The 20,484-nt window shown below is 38.9% G+C and overlaps 1 protein-coding gene across 1 annotated transcript; it reads right to left on the minus strand.

Moving 5' to 3' along the window:
- Positions 1–705: 705 nt before the first annotated feature.
- LOC142164061 (uncharacterized) lies at positions 706–1,425 on the minus strand. The gene has a single exon (XM_075221228.1). It carries the CDS (start codon positions 1,423–1,425, stop codon positions 706–708), a length of 720 nt encoding a protein of 239 aa, XP_075077329.1.
- Between the last annotated feature and the right edge of the window lie 19,059 nt (positions 1,426–20,484).

Consider the following 20,484-nt stretch of genomic DNA (forward strand, 5'->3'; position numbering starts at 1 on the left):
CCACAAAGATATGCTATCACAAGATGTATGCCCACCCTCAGTTTTATTTTTAGTACTGAAACTAGAGATGCTACCTACACATGAACTATTTACATATAAAGCAGGCAGGCTATGTTTACTGGCAGAATCAGAACTGAATCCTCCTTGTGATCTAGCTTTCAGTATGTAGAGGCCCTGATCCTCCTTACCAATTCCTATCTCTTTCCCACTGAAGAGTTCTTAAAACAAGCAGAAATTAGGAAAGACTATTGCTAGACATTTTAACTCTTTTGTGATCTTTGAGACTGATAACATATTGTACTTGAAGTCTGGAATATATAGAACATTATGAAGTGTTCTATCTTAAAAAATGTGTGAATCACCAGTTTTCTTAATGATTACTTGTTCTCCAATAGGTAGGTGCACTCTGTTTATTTTTAAACTTGTCAACTCATTGAATTTACTTAGCAACCTCAAGTTGTGCACCATGTGATTAGTAAACCTCGTGTCAACTATCCAGTTATTATCAACTAGATTAGACATAAAGGCTGTGGTAATACCAGCAAGTCCTACTTTAGTTGTGTTGGCCACAAATTCAACTTTCTTTCCTTGATTCAGCATTTGCAAAATTTGAGAGTATTGTTCTGGAGTGAAGAATTGAGCAGGTCATGGTAATTGTGTAGATGAGGAGTTCTCAGTAGTCTGAGAGCTGGACTAGGACAGATTCTACTGCATATCAGGTGCTGAAGGTGCTGAACTAGTCTTAATCACATTGTTGGCATAGTTGTTAGGTCCCCCTCCTTTCTTTTTGTACTTGAAATCAGCTGGATGACCATGTAGCTTATAGGAATTATCCTTTGTGTGACCCTTAAGCTTGTAGTATTCACAGTAAGGGGAAGCCTTCCCATAGATATTTCTAGGTCTATAACCACCTTCACTTGCTCCTCTGTTGCTTAAGAGTGCAACAGGTTCTCCATTCTCAGTACCAACACCACTGGTATTCCCTCCTCCTACTTTCCTTTGGCTCTCAACATTAACAATCATAGAATAAGCTTGATTTATGTTTGGCAGTGGTCTAATCATGAGAACTTGATTCTTAGCATTCTCATAAGACTCATTTAAACCAGACAAAAATTGGTACAATTTTTGCAATTGATAATGTTCAGCATGTTGCCTGGACTCAGGACATCCACAAGAGGGTGGAGGAGCCAGAGTTTCATATACATCCCACAACTCACGTAGTCTCAAAAAATATACAGATACTGAAGACACTCCCTGAACTAGTGTGGCAATTTTCTTATGCAAATAGCAGGCTCTAGATGCATTCACTTTGTCAAATCTCTCTCTCTCTCTCTCTCTCTCTCTCTCTCTTAAGTCTTCCCACACCTTATATGCATTCGAGGCATATATCACTGTGCTAATTAGACTTGAGAAAACTGTATTCATTATCCATGCTAACACAATTGAATTATACCTATCCTACAACTTATGTAGACTAACATCATACATCTTCTTTCTACAGGTTCCTAGCACAAATCCTAACTTGTTTTTACCGTGAAGAACAATTTTCATTGATTTACTCCAAATCGAGTAATTTTCAGAACCTTGAAGTTGAATTGAGATAAGACCAGAACCTTGAGTGTCTGAAGGATGAATGTATAGTGGATGATTGTGATGAACAAGCTCAAGATTCTGCGTGTTGTGCGATTGGGCAACTGGTGTACTTGATGTTTGAGCAGTCGGTATTTTTTCATTAATTGGCATCATTGCGACACAAAATTAGCAGAAACACTTCCTTATCTCTTCACTAAATCACAATTGAGCACTGAATTGTACTCGTAATTTCTCCAAAAAAAAATAGAGATGTTCGTTGAGTTTCAGCCAGATACAGAAAAGCCCTAATTTTGGAACTTTTGCTCTTAGCTGAGGAATTGACTCAACAACTGCTGCTTAACACTCGTATGATGTTTGCTGAGCTGAGAAATCTAGCTCACAGCTCTGATGCCACGTTGAAGAGCTCAACTATGGTGTCAGATGAAGGCATGCATAGATGTAGTGAGAGAGAAGAGAAGAGAAGCTCCAAACTTATTCCATTAAATGAACAATAGGAAATGAAATATGTACAATGTTTATAACTAACTAACTGCTACTTATACAGCTAACTACCGACTTTACTTAACTTAATCACAGCTCATTGACAACTGTACACCCACACACCTAGATTTCTCTACATTACCTAGTGCAAACTCCATAAACGATTCCTAAGTTTTAAACCTTTACTAGTACAAACTCCATGAACAATTCTTGGTTTTTGAATTCACATTGTACTTCAGCAATCGAGAGCTCCGACTTCAGGTCAGTCTTTTTGTCATCATTTCCTTACTAAAAAAATTAGATTGAGTGTGTACATTTCACACTGTCAGAGATTACTATAGGGACTTTAAGATTGTGCTCTCCCATAAATTATATCTTTAGAATAGATTCGTTGGAAATCAAAACATGAGGTTGCTGGACTGCAATTTCTCAATGGAATCAGTATGTGTAACTTCTTTAAAGAATAAATAGTAAAGAGAAAGATGACGAACAATCGATTTCTTTAACGGAGCTGGGACGTTGGTGGCAGTGAGTTGCAAGACCTATACAGTAAAGTGCATTAACAAAGAAGGATTTTAAATAAAGTTATAAACTCCAGCACCTTATACTGGAGTTTACTCTTGAAAGTTATGAATTCTAATGCTAGGGTTTTACATATAAGGGAATTCTAAATTCCAGGAATAATTCATAGATTTTGAGCTAAATAATATTCAAAGTCCTTTAGTCATTCCTATAATTTTTTGTGTCTTAATTGGGAGTATTTTTGTTCAAAAAAAATTTCATGTCACAAGAGTGGCTAAATGCTACTCTCTCTATTTTAAAAATAATGAACCTATTTCCTTTTTAGTCCGTTTCAGAAAGAATAATCCTTTTCTAAATTTGATAAAAATATAACTTTAAACTTTTTATTTTACCCTTATTGAGACGATTTATAGCCACACAAATATCTATTGTATTGATTTACGAGACAAGCGGTAAAGTTAACGATATACTGGAGGTCTGAAGATAGACCATTTAAAGGTTTGAGGACATTGATCATGAGAAAATAGTGTACATGAAATGCAAGTTCAGTGATGCATCATATGAGGCGGATGTAAAAGTGAGGATTGATACAAAATTCATCCCCAAGAGGGGAAGCTTCAAGTATCTCAGATCAATAATGCAAGGAAATAGGGAGATCATACATCGTATTGGAGCGGGGTGGATGAACTAGAGGCTCGCATCCGATCTCCTATGTGATAAAAATGTGACAACAAGACTTAAAAGTAAGTTATATAGAGTGATTATTAGACCAACTATATTGTATGGGGCAGAGTGTTGGCAACACAAGAACTCACACGTTCAAAAGAAAAAAAGATAGGTTAGCTATGATAGGTCTAAGGAGAGGTAGAGGTAGACGAGGAAGAATTGGGGAGAGGTGATCAGATATGACATAACACATCTTCAGCTTACTGAGTACATTTGTAATGACCCAACCGGTCATTTTGACTTTTAGAACCTCGTTCCCCTAAATAAAACTCCTCATATGTTCTTTTATTAATTTATGACTTGCGGGGATGGTTGATTCGGGATTTGAAGTGTTCGGGTTGAAATCAGAATACTTGGTTCCTTAAGTTGACCTTAAAATGCTAAGTTTGACTTCGGTTAACATTTTGAGAAAATGACCCCAGAATAGAATTTTGATGATTCCAACAGCTCCGTATGGTGATTTTGGACTTAGGAGTGTATTCGAAATTTTATTTAAAAATCCGTAGTTAAATTAGAATTGAAATGGCTAAAATAGGAATTTAAGCTTGGAAGTTTGACCGATGAGTTGACTTTTTGATATCGGAGTCGGAATCCAGTTCGGAAATTTTTTATAGCTCCGTTATGTCATTTATGACTTGCGTGCAAAATTTAAGGTCAATCGGACTTGATTTGATAGGTTTCTGCGTCATTTGTAGAAATTGAAAGTTTCAAAGTTCATTAGGCTTGAATCTATGTGTGATTCGTATTTTTAGTGTTGTTGGATGTGATTTGAGGACTCGACTAAGTTCGTATGATGTATTAAGACTTTTTGGTATATTTGGTTGAGGTCTCGAGGGGATCGGGTGCGTTTCGGATGCTTAACGAATCATTTTTGGACTTGGCTTGATATCTGAAGTTCTGGTTTCTGCAGGTTCTGGTTCCCTTCTACGCGATCGCGTGAGAAGGTATGCGATCGCGTAGTAATTGGGCAGCTGGAATTTTGTGCTATGCGATCGCGTAGGTTGGGCCAGTCTGTGTATTGCGATCGCGTGGCATTGTTTGCGATCACGTAAGGTTAATTGAGGGCTGCTGAGTTTTGTGCTTCGCGATCGCGTGAAGTGGGATGCAGGCGTGTAGCTTTGAGCTTTTGTGACTCGCGAACGCGTGAAGACGGTTGCGTTCGTGTAGAGTAACGGAGCAGAAGTGGAGGTCACACGTTTGCTCTATGCGATCGTGTGCAGAGGGCTGCGATCGCGTAGAGCTGGGAACTCTGTGCTTTGCGATCGCGTGGGGATATCCGCGATCGTGTAGAGTTAATTTGGGCAGCAAAAATTTGTGCTTCGCGATCGCGTGTGGATGTTCGCGAACGCAAAGAGTAAAAGCCCGTGCAGAGAGTTTAAGTTCTAAAAATGGGACTTCATCCCATTTTCCATTTTTAACGATTTGGAGCTCGGATTGAGGCGATGTTTGGGAGATTTTCACAGGAAACATTGGGGTAAGTGTTCTTAACTCAATCTTGGTTAGATTACTCGAATCCATCACTGTTTTTAACAATTAATTGGTGATTTAAGTTAGAAAAATTTAAAAACCCTCTTGGATAGATTTGAGGATTTGAGGGTCGAATTGTTATTGGAATTTAGTTATTTTGGTATGGTTAGACCCGTGGTTAAATGGTCGTTCATATTTCATAACTTTCGCCGGATTCCGAGACGTGGGCCCCACGGGCAAGTTTTAAGTTAATTTCGGATTTTTATTGAAAAATGTAGTATTTTCTTATGGAATTGATTCTATAATTTTTGTTGACTGTATCGAATTAATTATGACTAGATTCGAGTCGATCGGAGTCGAAAAATCAAGAAAAAGGCATACTACTTGGTTAAATTGGAGCAAGTCGAGGTAAGTGACTTGTCTAACCTTGTGTGGGAAAAATTTTCCCGAGGATTGGTATTGAAGTGATAAATTAAAATGTGTTAAAAGTCGTGAACACGAGGTTACGAGTGTGTACACGGGCTAAATGTGAAAGATTATATCTTTAAATTGTGTAGATCGCTGTTGCATATCAATTAAATAATTTTACCTTGTTATATTCTTCATCATTGATTTTAAATGTTTATAATTTAAATTGCTTGACCTTTTCCTGCTAATTGTTACCTGTTTAGTTGGAACTTGGTTTCTTTTATTCCATGCATTATTGAAAGGTTGATTTTATTTAAATTAAATATTATTAATACGAAGTATTTGACATTTTTAAATTTGGTATTTAAGTAACATATTAAAGATTTTGAAATATTATTTTGTTGAATTATTTAATTCTGAATATTTTTGTAAGATTTTCGTACTCATTGTGATGGAGCTGTGAGCTTTTATTTGTGGAAAAATATTATTGTTGATTTATTTGGCATGAGCCGTGACATTTTTATTATGGAATATATTGTTGTTGAATTATTTTGGCAAGTTGAATTATTTGGATACTTGAGGTGCAAATTGTGATATATTGTGATATTGATACGCATGCGGTGGTATAAGGTTTGAGTGTTGAAACGCAAGTGGTGAGATAAGGGTGGCTGGATACGCGTGGCTAGTAGGGAAAACTATGAGAAGTCATGCGGTGTGATAAGGATGGCTAAAACGCGAGGTGCTATTTCGGAAAAAATGATTTCTTTAAAATAAATTGTGAAGGCTCCCGCGGTGATATAAGAAAATGAGATATTGTGAATTTATTTATGATTTGGGACTACGAGGCAGTACCTCTGGAGTTCCCTTGTTGATATTGTTTTATGGCCGCAGTTGCCTTTGATTATTGTTGTGATTTTCTTGCAAGTTGAAAAGAATTTTATTTTGTTTTCACGAGGTATTAATTACCATTATTTGGTGTAATTAAATTGTGACATACTAGTTGATTCATTTCCATTGTCATTTTATTTTATTATATTGTTAAACATTTTACCATGCCATTATTTATTTTTCAGTAGGACCTGACCTGACCTCGTCACTACTCTACCGAGGTTAGGCTTGGCACGTACTGGGTACCGCTGTGGTGTACTCATACTACGCTTCTGCACATCTTTTTGTGCAGATCCAGGTACATCTTACCAGCCCAAACATCAGTGAGTTACCTGTGCACGGAGACTTCGAGGTATATCTACCAACGTCCGCAGACTCTGGAGTCCCCTTCTATCTTACTATGCTGTCTTCCTTATTTGCTTTAGACTCTGATGTATAGAGACATAGAGAATAAATTCTTAGAAGCTTGTGACTTATTTCTACCGGGTTTTGGGAGTTGTAATTATTTGAATTATAGTTTATTTATTTCAGATATCTATTATTATTCTGCATTGATAGGCTTACCTAGTCTTAGAGATTAGGTGCCATAACCACCTCCTAGGGAGGGAATTTGGGGTTGTGACAAGTTGGTATCAGAGCACTAGGTTCATAGGTGTTATGAGTCGCAAACAGTTTTAATAGAGTCTTGCGGATCGGTACGGAGACGTCTGTACTTATCTTCAGGAGGCTGAGGAACTGTTAGGAAAATATTCACTTCTTTGATTCCTTATCGTGCGCAATTGTTGAATTCGAAATTCTAAACCATTATCTTTCTATTCTCTCACAGATGGTGAGGACACGCACAACTGGATCTGATGATCAGACACCCGCGCCCCCTGTTGGAGTTGCAATAGGCCGGGGTCGGGGCAGAGATCGAGCCAGAGGCCGAGGAAGACCACGTGGTGCAGTCAGAGCACTTGCACGAGCTGCTGCACCAGAGCCACTAGTAGCTCCAGTTGAAGAGCAGGCACTTGAGACGCCTGTTACTACTCTTGCACTTCAAGAGACTCTTTCCCAGTTTTGAGCATGTTTGGCACTCTATCTCAGGCAGGGTTAATTCCACTTGCTCCTGCCACATCTCAGGCCGGGGGAGGAGCACAGACTCCCGCTGCCCGTACTCCAGAACCATGGGCCCAAGTTGACCATGCCCCAGAGGTTATACCAGTGCAGCCAGTTGTCCCAGTTCGGCCTGAGATTAGGACAACAGTTTCAGAGGGGGAGCAGCTCAGGCTCGAGAGGTATAAGAAGTACCACCCTCCCACTTTCAGCAGTTTAGCTTCAGAGGATGCTCAGGGTTTTCTGGAGGAATGCCACCATATCCTTCGTACTATGGGGATTGTGGATTCCAGTGGTTTTTTTTTACGGCATTCCAGTTTAGAGGAGCAGCCTACCAGTGGTGGAGGGCATATGAGTTGGATAGTCCCGATGAGGCATCTTCACTCACTTGGGCTCAATTTTCAAATATGTTCTTAATGGAGTATGTTCCTCAGATTCTTAGAGATGCATGGCCTGCAGAGTTTGAGCAGCTGCGCCAGGGTTCTATGACCGTGTCAGAGTTTGCGGTCTGATTTAGTCAGTTGACTAGGCATGTACCAGCCTTAGTTGCTACTGTTCGAGAGCGGGTTCATAGATATATTGAGGGTCTCCACCCTAGTATCAGATTCAGTATGGCCCGAGAGCTAGAGATGGACATCACATACTAACAGGTGGTGTCAATTGCTAGGAGATTGGAAGGTATGCAGACTCGAGAGAGGGAAGAGAAGAGACCTTGAGATTCTAACACATATAATAATTCTCGTACCCCAGTTACAGCCCGTCATGGTAGAGGTTATGTGAGCCGTCCTATTCATTCAACACTTCCAGCTTCCAGTGGTATTCCGGTTACTCCCAGACCTCAGGTTCCATTATGCATCGCAAGTGTCTACTGTGCCTCCTGTACGGGGTGCTTTCAGTGGGCAGTCTAGTCGATCAGGCCCGAGCCAGTCCCAACAGCCACTTCCTCCGAGGGCTTGTTTTGAGTGTGGTGACACTCGTCATATTATGAGAGATTGCCCCAGATTTAGGAGGGGTGCACCTCCACATATCTCTCAGGCCCCACCTATTCCACAGGGACCTCAGGCTTCTCAGGCCATGATTACTGCACCAGTTTCCACTCCACCTGCACAGCCAGCTAGAGGTGGAGTCGGGCAGATAGAGGTCACCCTAGAGGGGGAGGCCATGCAAGATATTATGCCCTTCTTACTATGACAGAGGCCGTTACATCCGATTCTGTTATCACAAGTATTATTTCGGTCTGTCATAGAGATGCATCAGTCTTATTTGATCTAGGCTCCACTTATTCTTATGTGTCATCTTATTTTGCCCCGTATTTGGGTGTATCACGTGATTCCTTGAGTTCCTGTGTTTATGTATCTACACCCATGGGTGAATCTATTATTGTGGACCACGTGTATCAGTCGTGTTTAATTGTTATCAGTGGTTTTGAGACCAGAGCTGATTTATTATTGCTCAGTATGGTGGATTTCGATATTATTTTGGGCATGGACTGGTTGTCGCCCTATCATGCTATTCTTGATTATTACACCAAGATGGTGACGTTGGCTATGCTAGGTCTACCGCGGCTAGAGTGGAGAGGTACCTCGGATCCTGTTCCTAGCAGGGTTGTTTCATTTCTTAAAGCTCAACGAATGGTTGAGAAGGGGTGTGATGCGTATCTGGCCTATGTGAGGGATGTTAGTGTTGATACTCCCACCGTGGAGTCAGTTCCTATAGTAAGGGATTTTCCTGATGTATTTCCAACATATCTTTCGGGTATGCCACCCGATAGGGATATTGACTTTGGCATTGATTTGTTACCGGGCATTCAGCCCATTTCTATTCCACCATATTGTATGGCCCCAACAGAGTTGAAAGAATTAAAAGGACAGTTACATGAGTTGCTTGATAAGGGGTTCATTCGGCCCAGTGTATCGCCTTGGGGTGCTCCTATCTTATTTTTAAAGAAGAAGGATGGTTCTATGCGGATGTTTATTGATTACCGCTAGCTGAACAAGGTTACAGTAAAGAACAAGTATCCATTGTCACGTATTGATGACCTATTTGATCAGCTTCAGGGTGCCAGAGTATTTTCTAAGATCGACTTGCGTTTAGGCTATCATCAGTTGAAGATTTGGGAGCCAGATATCCCGAAGACTTCTTTCAGGACTCGGTACGGTCATTACGAGTTCCTTGTAATATCTTTTGGGCTGACCAATGCCCCAGTAACATTTATGCACTTAATAAATAGTGTATTTCAACCCTATCTTGATTCTTTCATCATTGTGTTTATTGACGACGTTCTAGTGTATTCCTAGAGTCGGGAAGATCATGAACAACATCTGAGGACTGTGCTTCAGACTTTGAGAGAAAAGAAGTTATATGCAAAATTTTCAAAGTGTGAATTCTGGCTTATTTCAGTGGGATTTTTGGGTCATATAGTTTCGTGCGAGGGGATCAAGGTAGATCCGAAGAAGATTGAGGCAGTGCAGAGTTGATCTAGACCATCCTCAGCTACGGAGATCCAGAGTTTTCTTGATTTGGCAGGTTATTATCGCCGATTTGTAGAAGGTTTCTCTTCTATTGCTGCATCTATGACCAAATTGACCCAGGAGGGTGCTCCGTTCAGGTGGACCGAGGAATGTGAGGAGAGCTTCTAAAAACTCAAGACAACTTTAACTACAGCCCTAGTATTAGTATTACCTACAGGTTCAGGGTCTTATACTGTGTATTATGACGCGTCGCGTATTGGTCTCGGCGCAGTGTTGATGCAAGAAGATAAGGTGATTGCCTACGCGTCCAGACAGTTAAAGGTACATAAGAAGAATTATCCGGTACATGACCTTGAGTTAGTAGCTATTGTTCATGCCTTGAAGATTTGGTGGAATTACTTATACGGTGTCCACTGTGAGGTCTACACCGATCACCGGATTCTACAACATCTTTTTAAACAGAAGGATCTTAATTTGCGACAGCGGAGATGGTTAGAGTTGCTTAAGGATTATGATATCACCATTCTCTATCATCCTGGGAAGGCCAATGTAGTGGCCGATGCCTTGAGTCTTAAGGCGGAGAGTTTGGACAGCTTAGCATATCTACCAGTAGCAGAGAGGCCTTTAGCCTTGGATGTTCAGGCCTTGGCCAACAAGTTTGTCAGGTTTTATATTTCTGAGCCGAGCCGAATTTTGGCTTGTGTGGTTTCTCAGTCTTCTCTTTATGATCGTATCAGAGAGCGTCGGTACGATGGCCCCCATCTACTTGTCCTTAAGGATACAATTCAGCACGGTGATGCCAAGGATGTCACTATTAGAGATGACAGTGTATTATGGATGCAGGGCATGCTATGTGTGCCTAATGTAGATGGTTTACGTGAGTTGATTCTCCAAGAGGCTCATAGTTCGCGGTACTCCATTCATTCGGGTGCTGCAAAGATGTATCAGGACTTGAGACAACACTATTGGTGGAGGCGGATAAAGAAAGACATAGTGGAGTATGTAGCTCGGTGTCTAAATTTTCAACAGGTGAAATATGAGCATCAGTGACTGGGTGGATTGCATGGCATTCAGCCCAATTTACAGAAATTCTTTCTAAAACATGTAAGTATCATATGGTTTCAACAAAGTATGCAACTTTACATTTGCTACGGGATGGACCAAGTTAGAAATCCCCAACAGTGCACGCCCACACGTCCGTCACCTAGCATGTGCGTCACTAAAAATAGTAGAATGATACAAAATCCGGGGTTTCATACCCTCAGGACTAGATTTACAATCGTTACTTACCTCAAACCGGTCAAGTCTCTTCCCCGCAATGCTCTTGCCTTTGGACTCAGCCTCCAAATGCTCCAAATCTATTCACAATCAGTATAATACCATCAATATATGCTAATGGAATGAATTCCATAAGAAAAGCTTCAAAATTAAACCAAAACCCGAAATTGGCTCAAAACCCGGCCTTCGACCGTGACCCTCGACCTTGGGCTCGATCATGCCTTCGATCGTGGCCCTCGACCCTGAGCTCGATCTGGGCTTACATTTGGGCAGAAGTAATTTCCAACAGAAGGAAATTGCAGCAACTGTTCTAGTTTAATTTTTGATCCGTTAACCATCTGAAACCGACTCGAGGCCCTTGGGACCTCAACCAAATATACCAACAAGTCCTAAAACATCATACGAATTCAGAAGTTAGAGATTCCAGAATGGAAATGGGAGCGGATCACTATGGATTTCATTGTTGGGCTCCCACAGACTCAGAGGAAGTTCGATGCAGTTTGGGTGATTGTGGATAGGTTGACCAAGTCAGCTCATTTCGTTCCTGTGATGACTACCTACTCTTCCGAGCAGTTGGCTCGAATCTATATTCGCGAGATTGTCAGACTTCACGGCGTACCGGTATATATCATCTCTGATCGGGGTACACAGTTTAACTCATAGTTTTGGAGGGCTGTACAGCGAAAGTTGGGTACTCGTGTGGAGTTGAGTACATCATTTCACCCTCAAACAGACTGGCAGTCCGAACGCACTATTCAGATACTGGAGGATATTCTTCGTGCATGTGTGATAGATTTTGGGGGTGCTTGGGATCAGTTCTTACCACTTACGGAGTTTGCTTACAACAACAGTTATCAGTCGAGCATTCAGATGGCGCCGTATGAGGCCTTATATGGTAGGCGGTGCCAGTCTCCAGTTGGTTGGTTTGAACCGGGTGAAACTAGACTATTAAGTAAAGACTTGGTTCAGGATGCCTTGGAAAAGGTTAAATTGATTCAGGATCGACTTCATACATCCCAATCTAGACAAAATAGCTATGGAGATCGGAAGGTTCGTGATGTTACATTCATGGTTGGTGAGCGAGTCTTTCTCTGGGTTTCGCCTATGAAAGGTATGATGAGGTTCGAGAAGAAGGGCAAGTTGAGCCCTAGGTATATTGGGCCTTTTGAGATTCTTGAAAGAGTTGGAGAGGTGGCTTACAGACTTGCACTACCACTTAGTCTCTCTACAGTTCATCCGGTATTCCATGTTTCTATGCTCCGGAAGTATCACGACGATCCGTCTCATGTGTTAGACTTCAGTTCAATTCAGTTGGACAAGGATCTATCTTATATTGAGGAACCAGTGGCTATTTTGGACAGGCAGGTTCGAAAGCTGAGGTCAAAGAACATTGCTTCCGAGAAGTTTCGGTGGAGGGGTCATCCGGTCGAGAGGCGACTTGGGAGACTGAGCACGATATGCGCAGCTGTTATCCTCATATTTACACCACTCCAGGTATAATTCTAAACCCGTTTCAGAACGAATATTTGTTTAAGAGGAGGAGAATGTAATGACCCAACCGGTCATTTTGACTTTTAGAACCCCGTTCCCCTAAATAAAACTCTCCATATGTGCTTTTATTAATTTATGACTTATGGGGATGGTTGGTTCGGGATTTGAAAGTGTTCGGTTTGAAATCGGAATACTTGGTTCCTTAAGTTGGCCTTAAAATATTAAGTTTGACTTTGGTCAACATTTTTGAGAAAGACCCCGGAATGGAATTTTGGTGATTCCAATAGCTCTGTATGGTGATTTTAGACTTAGGAGCGTGTTTGAAATTTTATTTGGAAGTCCGTAGTTAAATTAGGCTTGAAATGGCTAAAATAGGAATTTAAGCTTGGAAATTTGACCGGGGAGTTGACTTTTTGATATCGGGGTTGGAATCCAGTTCCGAAAATTTTTATAGCTCCGTTATGTCATTTATGACTTGCTTGCAAAATTTGAGGTCAATCGGACTTGATTTGATAGGTTCCGGTGTCGTTTGTAGAAATTAAAAGTTTCAAAGTTTATTAGGCATGAATCTATGTGTGATTCGTGTTTTTAGTATTGTTGAATGTGATTTGAGAACTCTACTAAGTTCGTCTAATGTATTAGGGCTTGTTGGTATATTTGGTTGAGGTCCCGAGGGACTCGGGTGAGTTTCGGATGCTTAACGGATCATTTTTGGACTTGTCTTGATAGCTCAAGTTCTGGTTTCTGCAGGTTCTGGTTCCCTTCTACACGATCGCGTGAGAAGGTATACGATCGCGTAGTAATTGGGCAGCTGGAATTTTGTGCTATGCGATCGCGTGGGCTAGTCCGTGATCGCGTAGGTTGGGCCAGTTTGTGTATTGCGATCGCGTGGCATTATTTGCAATTGCGTATGGTTAATTGAGGGCTGCTGAGTTTTGTGCTTCGCGATCGCGTGAAGCGGGATGCGATCGCGTAGCTTTGAGATTTTGTGACTCGCGAACGCGTGAAGACGGTTGCATTCGCGTAGAGTAACGGAGCAGAAGTGGAGGTCACGCGTTTGCTCTATGCGATCGCGTGAAGAGGGCTGCGATCACGTAGAGCTGGGAACTCTGTGCTTTGCGATTGCATGGGATATCTGCGATCGTGTAGAGTTAATTTGGGCAGTGAAAATTTGTGCTTCGCGATCGTGTGTGGATGTTCGCGATCGCGAAGAGTAAAAGCCTGGGCAGATAGTTTAAGTTCTGAAATTGGGACTTCGTCCCATTTTACATTTTTAACGATTTGGAGCTCGGATTGAGGCGATTTTTGGGAGATGTTCAGAGAAAACATCGAGGTAAGTGTTCTTAACTCAATCTTGGTTAGATTACCCGAATCCATCATTGTTTTTAACAATTAATTGGTGATTTAAGTTGGAAAATTTTGAAAACCCTCTTGGATAGATTTCAGGATTTGAGGGTCGAATTGTTGTTGGAATTTAGTTAGTTTGGTATGGTTATACCCGTGGTTGAATGGGCGTTCATATTTCGTAACTTTCGTCGGATTGCGAGACGTGGGCCCCACGTGCAAATTTTGAGTTAATTTCGGATTTTAAATGAAAAATATAGTATTTTCTTATGAAATTGATTATATAATTTTTGTTGACTGTATCGAATTAATTATGACTAGATTTGAGTCGATCAGAGTCGAAAAATCGAGGAAAAGGCATACTACTTGGTTAAGTTGGAGCAAGTCGAGGTAAGTGACTTGTCTAGCCTTGTGTGGGGGAAATTTTCCCTAGGATTGGTATTGAAGTGATAAATTGAAATGTGTTGAAAGTCGTGTACATGAGGTGACGAGTATGTACATGGACTAAATGTGAAAGATTATGTTTTTAAATTGTGTAGATCGCTGTTGCATATCAATTAAATAATTTTACTTTGTTATATTCTTCATCATTGATTTTAAATATTTATAATTTAAATTGCTTGACCTTTTCCTGCTAATTGTTACCTGTTTAGTTGGAACTTGGTTTCTCTTATTCCGTGCATTATTTGAAGGTTAATTTTCTTTAAATTAAATATTATTAATACGAAATATTTGACATTTTTAAATTTGGTATTTAAGTAACATATTAAAGATTTTGAAATATTATTTTGTTGAATTATTTATTCTTAAATATTTTTGTAAGATTTTCGTACTCATTGTGATGGAGCCGTGAGCTCTTATTTGTGGAAAAATATTATTGTTGATTTATTTGGCATGAGCCGTGAGCTCTTTATTGTGGAATATATTGTTGTTGAATTATTTTGGCAAGTTGAATTATTTGGGCACTTGAGGTGCAAATTGTAATATATTGTGATATTGATACGCATGCGGTGGTATAAGATTTGGGTGTTGAAATGCATGCGGTGAGATAAGGGTGGCTTGATATGCGTGGCTAGTAGGGCAAACTACTATAAGTCATGCGGTGTGATAAGGATGGCTAAAACGCGGGATGCTATTTCGGAAAAAATATTTTCTTTAAAATAAATTGTGAAGGCTCCCGCGGTGATATAAGGAAATGAGATATTGTGAATTTATTTATGATTTGGGACTACGAGGCGGTACCTCAGTAGTGCCCTTGTTGATATTGATTTATGGCCATAGTTGCCTTCGATTAATTGTTGTGATTTTCATAAAGTTGAAAGGAATTCTGTTTTGATTTCACGAGATATTATTTGAAATTATTTGGTGTCATTAAATGTGACATACTATTTGATTCATTTCCATAGTCATTTTATCTTATTAAATTGTTTAAACATTTTTCATGTCATTATCTATTTTTTAGTAGGGCATGACTTGACGTCGTCACTACTCTACCGAGGTTAGGCTTGGCACTTACTGGGTATCGCTGTAGTGTACTCATACTACATTTTTGGACATCTTTTTATGCAGATCCAGGTACATCTTACCAGCCCAAACATCAGTGAGTTACCTGTGCACGGAGACTTCGAGGTATATCTGCCAGCGTCCGCAAACTCCGGAGTCTCCTTCTATCTTACTATGTTGTCTTCCTTATTTGCTTTAGAGTCTGATGTATAGAGACATAAAGAATAAATATTTAGAAGTTTGTGACTTATTTCTACTGGGTTTTGGGAGTTGTAATTATTTGAATTGTAGTTTATTTATTTCAGATATCTATTATTATTATTCCGCATTGATAGGCTTACCTAGTCTTAGAGATTAGGTGCCATCACAATCTCATACGGAGGGAATTTGGTTCCGCATTGATAGGCTTACCTAGTGTTAGAGACTAGGTGCCATCACGACCTCATACATAGGGAATTTGGGGTTGTGACTTATTTCTACTGCTACTGCTACTGCTACTGCTACTACTACTACTGCTACTGCTACTGCTACTGCTACTGCTACTACTGCTACTGCTACTACTGCTGCTACTGCTGCTGCTGCTGCTACTACTACTACTACTACTACTACTACTGCTACTACCACCACCACTATCACCACTACTACTATCACTACTACTACCACTACTACTACTATTACTACTACTACCACTACTACTACTACCACTACTACTATCACTACCACTACTGCTACTGCTACTGCTGCTATTGCTAGTGCTGCTGCTGCTGCTGCTGCTGCTGCTGCTGCTGCTGCTACTGCTACTGCTACTGCTACTGCTACTACTACTACTACTACTACTACTACTACTACTACTACTACTACTACTACTACTACTACTACTACTACTACTACTACTACTACCACTACTACTACTACTACCACTACTACTACTACCACCACCACCACCACTACCACTACAACTATCACTACCATTACTACTACTACTACTACTACTACCACCACCACTACTACTACTACTACTATTGTTGCTACTACTACTACTACAACCACTACTACAACCACTACTAATACTACTACTGCTGCTACTGCTACCACTACCACCACTACTACTACCACTACTACCACCACTACCGTCACTACCACCACTACGACTACTACTACCACTACTACTACTACTACTACTAACACTACTACTACCACCACTATTACTACTACTACTGCTGCTGCTGCTACTGTTGCTACTACTACTACTACTGCTGCTACTACTACTGCTACTACTACTATTATTATTATTACTATTATTATCTTATTCTTCAATTTTCGTACTACTATTATTTCTTTTACTTTGGTTATCTTTACTATTTTTGTTGTCAATACTTTTTTTCCCTAGTATTTTCATCTTAGCTTTTCTTTTTTGTATTTTTCTAATCTATTTTTAGAATGCTTTTCTTGAGCCTATAATTTATGGGAAATAACCTCTCTGCCTCACACAATGTAGATGTAAGGTCTGCCTACACCACATCCTTCCCAGATCCCACTTATGGGATTACAATGAGTATGTTGTTGTTGTTATTGTTTTAGATCATAAGTTTGAAAAGTCTTTTTCTTTCTTTATTTCTTTCTTTAATTCTGTGCACATTCACATACATTCATTCTTTTTAAAATGGAGGAAGTAATAATGTTTTACATAACCGACTAATAATAGCAAGCTTAAAAGCGACTATTTATAATTGGAATTTTTACATTCCTATACACTATTTAAATCTTTATTATCCTTCCTACTCAAGTTTTAATATAATTACATATTATATACCGAATTATAAATTATGTACATTTTTAGGCATTTAATGATAATAATTAGTGTCCTAAAATCACTCTAACGTATCTTCCACTCCCCCCACGTTTCTCTCTCCACAACCTCCCCTCCCCACATATCTTGCACTCACCCACGTTTCTCTCTCCACAAACTTCAGTATCCCTCCATTAACGCCTATTTCCACTCATCTTCAAAAATCAGTGTACATTTTTTCACTCTTCTTCAAAATTTCCTCTCCATTTTTATAGATTCAAGCTCTAAATACTCTACCACACACCTCCATTAACGCATGTTACTTGTTTAATTTTCAATGAATAAAACAGTTTCGAAGATCAGCCCTAAAAAAGCTAAAGTAGGTGATATTCCTACATTTGATTTAGGTGTTTTCTCAGAGAATTCACCCAAAAAAGTTTCAAAATCAGCACATGCAAAAGAAGAGACCAAGCCCAGGCTTTCCCCTCGTGAAGCTAGGGCAGAAGCTCTTACAAAACAAAAGCATGATATGAATATTGGTGAATCCTCGATACCCGTTATATCTGCAAAACGGAAAGGCAAAGAAATTGCTTCCGATGATGATTTCATCGAAGAAGAAGCTATCATGAAAGTTGCAAAAACAATTAGAGTGTCTCCTAATGTTAAACCTTAAAAAAAAAAAGAAGGTTCAAAATAATGAGAAGCTATTTTCCAAACAAGAATTTGGTTATACACCTAAGTATGACAGTAAAATAATGAGAAGCTATTTTCCAAACAAGAAAAAAGTTGAGAAGTCATACTTAAAACAAATTGTAACCAGCCGTAGTTGGGTGAACGATGAGGATGCAGTCAAGCTGTGTATTTTCTATCTCATAGAGTTCTTCCTCTGTCCTTCAGACAAAGATAATGTAGGTTTGATAGACCATTTTAGGTTCTATTTGGTGGAGTCAGGGCAGTATGCGAAATACGCATGGGGTAGTGAATCTTATACACAATTGCTTCAGTCCGTTAGGCACAAGCTCAACCCTTATGTTCATTTTTATGTTATTCGAGGCTTTGCACTAGCTATGCAAATATAGTTGTATGAGTGTTGCTCTACCGTCAACACTGATATAGCTACAAGGGTTGCTAATTCGATCCCTCGCATACTTAGCTGGTCAACTAGTAAGGACAAGATATGGTTATTTGCAATTAAAGATAGAATGATCAAACCATCATGGATCAAGGTAAATGGTTTTCACTTCTGCGTAAACAATCTAATACAAATTATCTACACATTTTATACATATTATGTCTAAGTCACTCACATTTCTTTTCTTTTTTTTTCCACTCAGTTCACCAATATAATTGAAGCACCAGAAGAGCTTTCAAGAATGAATTTGCCAGATAAAGTTGAATACATCCTTGAAGAAGTTGAAACAAAGTCCGAGCATCCGATAGATGCTCCATATCCATCCGGACATAAGCAGGCAATTGGAATAGATGACAAGAAAGATATTGTGAAACAAATAAAAAAATTAAGAAAAGATGTTGACAAGGTAATATATATACATAATCCTAGATGGTTTCTTTAATTTATGTTATGCAAATTATTTCGTTAACTCTTTCTATTTTAATATTTAGGTTGGTTCAGATCTTGGAACTTTCAAGAAAGAGGTTTTTGAAGAACTACGTAGCATTCGACTGCTACTCAATGATTCAATCAAGGCTGTTTTACAGGCGATAAACAGTCAAAAGGATAACATTGATGCTAAGGTTTCATTTGAAATATATTCATTTTAGATAATATTTTTTACCATGTCTAAGTTTATATTATCATTCGTAAAGTATATAACCTAACAAATTAAATGCCTGTAGTTTACTGGCAGTTCTACAAAAAATGATGAACACTCCAAAGAAAAGAACAATCAACACTTTTCGAGCAGTAGTGCTAAATAGTGCATGCTAGCAGCAGTAAAGCGTGCATCTACAGAATTCTTTATTATATCTACAATATATCTACAATATATCTACATATATTTACATATCTACATTATGTCTACAATATATCTACATATTGCCTAAATTACCAGCAACTAATTTGCATTATATTTCCAATGGTTTTCTTAGATACATGGCACGTGAATGACATAGAAATTAAGGAGAATGTTCCTGTAGGTGTTGATTTATCTTCCCAATTTGAAGGGACATTTGATGAAGATAATGTAGGTATGATTTGGTACATGTTATCATCACATTTCACAATATATTTTGCATATCAGCTACAGGACAACATTTCAACAAATTTACTACAATTAAACTACAATTTATATGCAGTGATGTTAATGTTTACTATAAATTATCTACAATTTTATTAAGTTATACATATTTATTGTAACTGAGAAGGAAACTATGCATGTAGAATCTCCAAAACAGGAAGCTACAATAAGCATTCTAGGAGAACAAAAAAATGAGGAGAAGGAGACAAAAATACAATCTCCCATTCAAGAAGAGAACGCTATACAACAAGGAGATGATTGCTGTGAAGATTTCAGTGGTATTATACATTACATTATAATTGTAGGAAAAAAACAGGTTTAATATAAGTTTCAATTTTCAATAAAGAGCTGATGCAACATGTCTTCTTATTCTTTTGTTTTAAATTTTGAAGGTGAACCAACCGACTACATTAATGTAGGTGATTCGGACAATGACTTCAGATCTGAAAAAAGGGAAATAACACTTGATGATTTTGAGCTGCCAGAGATCTTCTCCCATATTGTTAAGTTCAGTGAGATTAATGAAGATGAAATAACCGCTGTGCATCAAGGAAGAACAAGGCACCCTGGAAAGAATGCCAGATCTCCATTTCTCCCTTTTTACAGTTCTGGGGGGAGCACTTCTGTTAGACCTCCAATTTTCCTCATCAAGCATCCATTTACTGGGGTTATTGACGAAGATGTTGATCCTGACTTGTTGGAAGAATTCAATAAGTGGTTATACTTTGGTACCGATACAGTTTCAAAGAGGTTAGTTTATACAATTTGTTCATATTTTTGAGTGCATTCATCTTTTGGATTTCCACTTGAATCTACATAGTTATTGTAATTGCTATGTGTTTAAATAAGAGGAAGACGACTTATTCTGTAAAAGATAATCGGCTTAAGCCGTGGTATGATCTTGGAGCGGAGAACGTTGATAAAAAGGAGTGATTTTATACTTTGGCACATCCCGAGCAAGTCCTCAACGACACGGTAAACACATACCCTGGCAAAATTTAATGACTAGCTGTGTATTTTGTCATCTAAAGATTTTGTAGTTTTTTGTTTAAAAATTATAGTTAAATTGTATGAAGCATTGATAAATAATGAAATATGTTTTTATGCATCACATTGATGTTATTTTATACTATTTGAGAAAAAGAGGAAAGTATGGTCCTTAAAAAATAAA

The sequence above is a fragment of the Nicotiana tabacum genome, chromosome 9 (genome assembly GCF_000715075.1).
Source record: "Nicotiana tabacum cultivar K326 chromosome 9, ASM71507v2, whole genome shotgun sequence".
Lineage (NCBI taxonomy): Eukaryota > Viridiplantae > Streptophyta > Magnoliopsida > Solanales > Solanaceae > Nicotiana > Nicotiana tabacum.